This window comes from Candoia aspera, chromosome 4, assembly GCF_035149785.1.
Source record: "Candoia aspera isolate rCanAsp1 chromosome 4, rCanAsp1.hap2, whole genome shotgun sequence".
Lineage (NCBI taxonomy): Eukaryota > Metazoa > Chordata > Lepidosauria > Squamata > Boidae > Candoia > Candoia aspera.
In genome coordinates this window covers 92,025,674-92,035,212 of record NC_086156.1, presented here as the reverse complement: position 1 = coordinate 92,035,212, position 9,539 = coordinate 92,025,674, and the positions used below count along the sequence as shown (strand labels likewise).

The 9,539-nt window shown below is 41.5% G+C and overlaps 1 protein-coding gene across 1 annotated transcript; it reads right to left on the bottom strand.

Moving 5' to 3' along the window:
* Window positions 1-3,578: 3,578 nt before the first annotated feature.
* Window positions 3,579-4,493, bottom strand: LOC134496648 (olfactory receptor 14C36-like). Its single transcript, XM_063302360.1, has one exon. It carries the CDS (start codon window positions 4,491-4,493, stop codon window positions 3,579-3,581), a length of 915 nt encoding a protein of 304 aa, XP_063158430.1.
* Window positions 4,494-9,539: the final 5,046 nt, after the last annotated feature.

Sequence of the window (9,539 nt, the reverse complement as noted above, 5' to 3'; positions counted from 1 at the left end):
ACAAACCCACATATGGGTTGTTACCACAGTTCCTTATTGAAAACAAGGAGTGAAAAGAAATAATTTTCGATATTCATGGCTTAGAGATCAACTGCACTGACAAGGCTGTTAGGTTCACAAATAATAGCTATAAAGTGGATGATGATGATGATGATGATGATGATGATGATGATGAAAATTTACAGTCACAGATCAGAGCTTATATATAAACATGAGAGGATAAATGTACCTAATCGAAATCTCATAAGCTTATTAGAATAAAGAAAAAAAATAAGAATGTTTAGAGTTTAAAAGGGAGGGTGAGGTTCATGACCTCATTCTGCAAAGCCTTTCTTCTTCAGCTATGTAGTATCCAGCTGAGGTTACCATGGCTGTATTTGATCTCCAGGTGACTGACATGAGAACAAAGTCTCAATAGATGTGCCTCCTACTCAGGTAGAGAGCATCAGCATGACATCACAAACAGGAGTCTAAGTCTCCTTCAGACTCCCTCATCAAAAGTCAAGCTGAGCTAGCAATTCAGGAACCTGAGTGAGTCAATGTTCAGACTGAAAGCCCCTGTTTTATGATTTTTTGGTTCTTCTGAAAGAGGTTCTAAGAGAGGACAATCAGGAATGCTGGTAGGACCTCATATTATGCTAATACAGTAGTTTCCAGATCTCTTTTCTGAAATGTTTTATATTTATTTATTTATTCATTCATTTAAGTTTTATCCCACCTTTAATATTTTTTTATAAATAACTCAAGGCAGCAAACCTACCTTATACTCCTTCCTCCTCATATTTTCCCAACAACAACCCTGTGACATGAGTTGGGCTGAGAGAGAGTGACTGGCCCCAAATCACCCAGCTGGCATTTATGCTTAAGGCAGGACTAGAACTTACAATCTCCTGGTTTCTAGCCCAGCACCTTAGCCACTAGACCAGAGCCAGTTTGGTCCAGTGGTTAAGGATCCAGGCTAGAAACCAGGAGACTGTGAGTTCTAGTCCTACTTTGGCATGAATGCCAGCTGGGTGACTTAGGGCCAGACTTTGTCATGGTAGCCTACGTATTAAATATGTTCTCAAGGTTCTCTCACTTTGTCTTCAGCCTGATATTTACTTTGTTGGGAGAGTGTGCTGAGTGCTTATTTAGTTATTTTAAAATTTATATAGCCACATCTTATGTATCATAACCCTGGGTAGCTTACAAATAATAATGAAAACAGTTAGAAGCATAGAAACCAGCATAACATCTCCCAAGACCCCTAAAAGCAACTCACACTTCACATGGGACAAACAACTTTACTAGGCTCCAGCCACATACGTCCCAAATGCTTGTGGGAGAAACAAGGTGTTCAGGGTTTTTCAGAAGGCAGATGGACATTGGGACCTACCAGGCTTCATAGGGAAGGGTGTTCCAAAGGGTCTGGGCATTAACCAAGATGGAGCACCACCTAGGTCCCACTAGATGGCAACATTTAAGTGGAAGGACATGGAGCACACCCACTGTATTGGAACTGGCAGAGCAGACAGATTCCCTCAGGAAAAGGAGATACTTCAAACTACCTGGCCCTGTGCCATTCAGGGCTTTAAAGGTGATAGCCAGCAGCCTGACACTGGGAAAGAAACTGGAAGCCAGTGAAGCTCACACAGTGGTGGCGTAACATGAAAAAACTTGGGGGACTCAAAACTGCACATGCACTGCATTCTGGACCAGATGTAATTTCTGGATGGTTTTCAAGGGCTGCCTCACAAAGAACACAGTGTAATAAACCAGTCAGGAATTATCCAGGGTGTGAGTGACTGTAAGCAAAGCCTCCTGATGAAGGAATGGGCTCAATTGGTGTAAAATATGAATCTGTGTTAAGGACCGCTATCTACGGCTACCACGTACTCCTTGAGCAGGACGCACAAGTCCAGGAGGAACCCGAAATTGTGCAGAAGCTCTGAGGGAGTGCAACCCTGCAAGAGTCAGAGGTGATACTTTACCAGACCTAGGGGTCCAAAACCAAACAGACTGGAGATGTAAAACCAGGTATCATCAGCATACCATTGATAGCATACCCTGTCTTGTTGGATGACCTTGTCAAGACTGGTCACTTGAGCTTTCACTTAATCACAACCCATAAGGAGATGCTTATAAATCTGTTTAATAAAGTGAAGCATCCAGTACAGTATTAAAGTTGTGAATGGCATTTCCCACACGTTCTACAGTTTAAAATCACAAAAGCATCTAATTCCCCCCCACTACCCCCATTGGTATGCTCCCTTCCTCCTCATGCCAGTAGATGGCTTGAACAGTTTTCTGCCCATTGACCTTGGCACAAGAAGCATCTAGCCCAAACAAAACGATTCACACTGCAGTCCAACTCCCCCTCCTGCTGGCCATTCACACTCTGACATGGGCTGCTTGAAGAAGGATGAGAGTCTGATAATATGTTCTCAGAACATTTGATCTGGGAGTCTGACAGACCTCTCCCAATAGCGTCATGTAAATGTTGAAGAGGAAGGGTGAAAGGAGAGCCAGGATGGATTACCACCCCCATCCCAAGCCCTCCACAGATCATCTACAAGTGTAACCAACACTTTCTCAGTGATGTTACCTGGCCTGAACCCTGACTGAAAAGGATCCAGATAGTCCATTTCTTCCAAGGCCCTCGGAAGCTGAGTACTTACCACATACTCATCAACCTTCTCTAAAATACGGAGGTTGAAGGATGGGTTAGATTGCCTGACATAATTGGATCCATCGATGGCTTCTTAAGAAAAGCGGATACCGCTGCCTCCTTAAATGCAGGCAACACAACCCCCTCCTGCAACAAGGTGTTAATCACCACTTGGACCAAATGTATGCCACCTCTAGGGAGGCCTTAACTAACTTATTTTCTGTAAAGCAAGTTTGTTTTAAGTTCAAAGGAAATTAATTCCAGATTCTTTATGACAATTTTCCATTGTTTCATAGAAGTAGTGCATTCCAGCTAATTATTCCAAAATAGGTCATGTAAATTTTATACACTTCTGCTTTTAATAAAAGTACATTGACAGCTTAGATCCCAATAAGTATTGGAGAAATTGAGAGACAGCAATGACATCAGGACCAGAGAGCCCAAATAACAAATGCTTAAGTGTTATGAATTGTCCAGAAATGAACTTAGATAAATTGCATTCTATTTTATTTTCCACAGAATTTTTTAAAACAGCTACAGCAGAACTAAACTGGGCCAAAGTAATAATGTTATTAAATACAACTTAGGCAGGTACAAACAAAGATGGGTTTTTAAAGTGAGCCATTCAATAGTGTAAATATATACTTCATCTGTAAATTAATCAATTAAACATATTTTTCTAGCTCTTCTCAGCCATTTTCCTCTCCTGACCTCCACACGATTGGAATGGCAATGACTTAGGATATGGGATTGTAGTTTACCAGCTTCTCAAGGGCTGGCATTGATCTAGAAGGAGATGATAAGGCTCTATATGTATCTCAGCAGGGTTTCCCTTAGTAATTGTTTTCCCTTCCTGAGACAACTGAAGGCAAAAGGCATAGAAAGTTCCATGAGAAGATAATCAAATAGAAAACATAGTTGAAAGAAAATGTCAGAACCGCCACATTTTAGACAGGACAAGTTTAATATTCTTATTTCTCATGCTATAGATGATTGGATTGATCAGGGGTGGAAGTAAGGTATAAAGGACTGTGAATGCTACATCTAAGTAAGTTGGGGTGTTAGAGGGAGGTCTCAGGTAGGCCAGGCATGAAGTTACCAAATACATGGAAAATATTATAAAGTGGGGAAGACAAGTAGAAAAGGCCTTCTGCCTTCCTTTCACTGAAGGGATGCTCAACACTGCCTTGAAGATCATGACGTAAGACCCAATGATCAACATAAAACAACCTAATCCTCCAGTGAAACTGGCGACAAGAACACCAGCTTCAAGTAGATTGAAGCCAGAGCAAGGCAGCTTTAGTAATTGTGGAATTTCACAGAAAAATTGGTTGATAACATTAGAACAGAAAGGGATGGAAAAGGTTCCAGTGGTATGCAACATTCCATAGAGAAGACCTGTAACCCCCACCAGAATCACTATTTTGGTGCAGGCTTTCCAATTCATCACCATCTCATAGTGCAGTGGATTGCAAATGGCAACATATCGATCATAGGCCATGACTGTCAGGAGGGAGAAATCAGAAGCTTCAAAGCAGGCAAAGAGAAAGACTTGAGCAACACAACCAAAATAAGAGATGTTTCTCCTGCCCATGAGGGAATTAATCATGGATTTGGGGAGAATGACTGAAACAATGCCCAGGTCCTGCACAGCCAAATTCACTAGGAAGAAGTACATTGGCCTACGCAGTTGATGGTCAAAAGCTACTACAGAGATGACGAGAAGATTTGCTGTTGCAGTTGCCAGGTATAATATGAAGAATAAGAAGAAGTGTAGAAGCTGCAGATGCCGATATTTTGAGGATTCGAAGAGCAGAAAGTAAAGAACTGTGGTTTCATTATCCATGTTTAAATTATGACATACCTGCAAGAAAAAAACGGTGAGAGATATTATTAGAGAAAAACTTTGTACGTCTGCTGCTTATGGTCCTTTGATCTGCAGAAAAAGACATGGAGCAAAGCTAGAAAGTAAACACATACTAAAAATTGTTACTGTGCTGCATGTAGTTGGAGGCTCCTTAATTGCATAAGAGTATATAACATGCACCTGCCCTCACTCAGACACTCATAAAGCAAGACAGTGACAAAGACACAGAGAGAGGCAGAATAGTTTTGTGAAAAGATAGAGCTTTGCTTAAGAATATCTTACATGATTTAAATCTCCTCATTGAAACTCTACCTCCACTTTGAATCATTTACTCAAATGTAACACTGAGTTTAACCCCACCCCCCGAGGTAAAAAAACACACTCCCAGTGGTCAGGGTTTTTTTAGTCAGATCTAATACACTTCTGATCCAAAAGGAATCTGGCAGGAATATCTAACTGGGAAATGGATCCAAGTTTGAAGATGTAGTGTTCCTTCAGTAGTCCCTTCAGCAAGACCCTGGGTACTGTAATTTCATAAAAATATTATGAAAAAGGACCCTTTGAAGCTAAAACAATGGCAAATGCAGCAAGAAGATATTTGCCAAAAATAAGGTTGTCAGAGCCATGCATTTTTTCCTGGGCATTACTTCTGTCAGTGAGAACAATGTGCATCACCCTGTCAAGGTCTCATCTGCTCTTCCATGAAATGTCTTGTTTAATCAAAAGGAGTCTGAAATACTTCTCTCTCTCTCTCTCTCTTTTTTTGCTTATTTCTTTTACCTCATGTTTTCCCCCAGAAAGTATGATCTGTACTAATGATCCTTCTGTTCCAGGACAGAAATCTCTTATGAAATGAGCTGGAAAACTTATCTCTCTGGGTGTCATCACCTCCTCTTCTTATTGCAGATTCAGACTTCATATTTATGACTCCATAGAGCGACACTTAGAAACCTGGTTTTGGGTAGCAATGAATGACAGAAAAATATGATGCCTACCTGGCTGACCGGGGTGTCCATCAGTTTTCTCTCATTTCCCCAGGTACCTCAGCACTAATAGACCACAGTTAGAAGCAAAAGAAAGGAAAAGGGTTGAGTTTCCTATATCTAACACCTCCTCTTCCAAATCTGTATTCTAAGGTTACTTTTCATGTCTACACAGAATTGGTCTGACTAGAGCAACCTATGAGCCCAAGTAAAGATACACAAAATTATCATCTACATAATCATGCTGCAAACTTCATGAGACCCACACAGAATGTCATCACCCTTTAGAAAATTATCCCACAAGGAATAATGAGGCAATGCTAAAGATATGTATGCACAAGAGAATGATTCCACAATGTTTTGGTGGAGGCTGATGTAATTCTTCAATTTGATTGTTAAAGATACTGCATTTCCCTGCATTGTCAAGAAAATGTACAGATACACAAAATTATTCTGTCTGTGGGCATCATCCAGGATCAAACATACTTCTAGGTATCTATGATTATGACTCATATTCTGAAAGTTTAGACAACATTTCTTGAAGTTTCTGCAATGCTGGGAAAGAGGTAAAATGTTTTTTCTATCTCAGAACAGTTCCTTCTGGCGGCCATCTATAAAACACCAAAAGGAAAGATGACATCATGACATAGGACTCATTTTGAAAGATACTAGACATACATATGGGAGGCAGTTTGATGCAGTGTTTAAGGCATCAGGGTAGAAACTGGGAGACTGAGTTCTAGTACTGCCTTAGGCACAAAGCCAGCTGGGTGACATGGGCCAGTCACTCTTTCTCAGCCCTAGGAAGGAAGCAATGGCAAACCACTACTGTGGGTGGGTGGGGGGGGACCTTGCCAAAAAAAAGTGGAGGGACTTGTCCTTGCAATCTCCAAGAATTGGATATGATTGAATGGAAAAAACAAAACAAAAAACATGTGTGTGCACGTGTGAGCACACACACACACACATGGTCCATGGGTGACCAATGATTTGTTTTATAATTTGGGCTGGATGCACTATTTCAAATAAAATCTCTATTCTGAAGATATATTTGGAGAGACTTGACTGTGCTGTGCTTACAACCTTTCTTTCTCCATTTGACAAGTGGTGTTTTCTTGCAGTTCATTCAAGCCAGTTGAAAGAGAAGCAGGAGAGAGACATTCAATAAGGAGAGGATGTGTATATATAATAAAACAAAAGAGAGAGAAACCATAATATATGTTTAAAAAGTAATGCAGCTCAACCTTTGAACAACAAGTTAAAAGCATTGATGTAGGGGGACTTCTGGGTGAGGCAATGGCAAGCTAAGACAACTCTGGAAGAGCGGAGACACAGCTGCAGCCCAGACTGATGGATCAGCAATGAAGCTGGTCCAACAGAATCACCCACTTGTTCTCCTCACAAGGAGACAGCATAGTCTGGCAAGGTTGATGCTAGGCCTAGCCCAGACTGAGAAGGGTTCAGTCCAGCCAAATTTCAGTTCTTTATTTGATCATACTGGATAAACAAAATCTTGCCAGACTAAATCCACTCTACTCTAAGGGAGATAACCAGGGCTATGTTGTCTCTTGTCCTACCCCCTTCCTTAGAACATTATCTCTCCTTCCTGAGAGCCGGCTGCATTACTGTAGTCCATCACATCCTCTCCCTCTTCATAGACACATTCCATCACAGCACAGTCCAGAGGTTGTGGAGTGGTCGTATGTCATCAGCCAGCCTCGGTTCAAAACTAGAGAGTTTTCATAGGCAAGAGTTCAGCGTGAAATAGACAGAGGTTCTAGTAAATGGAGCTGCTGTTCCCAATTAAGGATTCCCTGCTCACGGTGGCTCTAAAATAGAGCCCCGCAGGTGCAAGCAATCAGCAGTGGAAACACCCTTCCCTCACAAGGAGCTGTGCAGACCTCCTCTATTCTGCCCTTCACTCAGCCCTACATGCCTTAGGACCGGGAAGAGGTCATGGATGAGACCTCTCAACTTCTGCTACTTCCAGCTGCTCCACAGACTGTGCAGACAAATGAGCCCAATGTGTCTCCTTGGTGTTCTCTGAGGCAGGCTGCTGTCCCAGAAGGCCCTTAGAAGTGACCTCATCCTCCTCCAGCTCCTCAAAGTCAGAGCTGGCCATGACAGATGTCCCCAGAACTAAGGAGCTCTAATGTCCACCTTCAAGTGAAATTGACAGGATTGAGCCTGAGCTAGTTTCTCCCCATCCAAATTTACAGTGTTCAGGTACTGGGATAGGATATTGACAGCAACATTTGGTTGGCCCAGAGTTGAGATGATACCAGACACCAAACCGATGGATGAACTCACCCAAAGGTTTCAGGTAGATATTAAATTAGTTGAGGAGAGAGTGTTGTGCCCTGAGGCACTCCACAGATGAGGGGCCAAGGACATGACTGCTCCCCTCCCGCCATCCACACTGACTATCCAGCCACAGAGAAAGGAGAATCACCATAAACAACCAGCTCCCAAAACCTGCAGCTGACACTGAAAATCGCCAAGAGATCAAGAAGCATAAAAACGGACAACCCTGATCCCAGTTCCATCAAAGCTCTTTAACAGAGTCCCCTTTTGGTAGAGATGGGCAAGAATAGAAATTTGAAATAAATAAGCAAGTGTGACCAATGTTGTCCCATACTGTATCCTAGATTGAAACCAGACTGAAATGGGTCCAGAAAAATCACTTCCTCCAGGAACCTCTGCAATGATGATACTTCTCCTGTCCCAGGCCAAACATGCACAAAAGCATGGAGAGCTTTACTGATTACTGGCAAGTGCCAGTAGCTGCAGAAAAAGCATCAGCACAAACACACATACACAAACAACAAAAAGAACATCCAGCAAGCTTACCTTTTATAATTTGACACATTGCATGAACCCAGCTACTGGTAATGATCCAGGGAGACTTAATAATGAAATTTTAGAAATGCTGAAAGAATATTGTGACAAGGCCCTCAAACAAGCTTTAAAGAGTGGTGCCACCTAAAGGTTTGAACTACTGAGAGCCAGTCTGGTGTAGAGATTAAGGTGCTGGCCTAGAAACCAGGAGTCTGTGAGTTCTAGGCCTCCCTTAAGCATGAAAGCCAGCCTTATATAGGATAAAAATCTAACAACAACAACAACAATAACATGTATCAGCAGATGAGAAAGGAAGTAGCACATTAGAAATCAAAGCATCAACTTCTAGAACTGTTGGTATTTTAAAAATTTATTCCCATTATGTTTAACTAATTGATGGATCTCACTGCTATCACTACATAGACCGCAGTTTAGATGGCTTTGACGTGAGCCAGGGAGATGGGCCTGAAGCAAATATTCAGAATCATTATGTAAATAAAGGGGAGAGAAGCATTCCTTAAGTCCTGGAAAAGGAGATAGTATTAAGATGAGCCTCAGGATGACTCCTCCCTGATTCAGTGGGGCATGGCAGAGTGGGAAGGAGAAGCACAATCAGACTTGCAAGACTTAGCTACTATAGCCTATCTCAATAAAGTATACTGTAAATCTGGTCTTCCTGTGGAGGGCCTTTCCTGATCTGGTCTACCTCAAAAGGCTGACAGGGATGAAATCTCTTAAAAGATAAATGTAAAATAGAACCCCAGGTAATGAGACAAGCTGTAGAACATGCTTCATGCACTTTTCTCACTTAATCCATATCTACCATGGATGACAGAAGCTGCTAATTGCTAATTATATTAACAAGAACATAGATGCACCTTTTAATTCTTTGACTCATTTCGACTGTAATGACTTATGCTGTGTAAATAAGTCTTGAGGGAAACGACAGAACTATCAATAAGCTTGCTGAATATAAATTTAACCTTTCCCACTGATGATACATCTGTACATGAACGAACAAGACTTGGATAATATTTATCCAGTACAGCACCTATACTTACGAGACTAAGGAATATATACAGATTCTACGAAGAACCGTGTAAGTGATTTGTATACTGAACATTTAACAGAAAAGGAAGATCCTGCTTTCTGGGGCAAACTGGCATTTAGTTAAATATGTGTTGCTCAACTACTTGTTAGACTC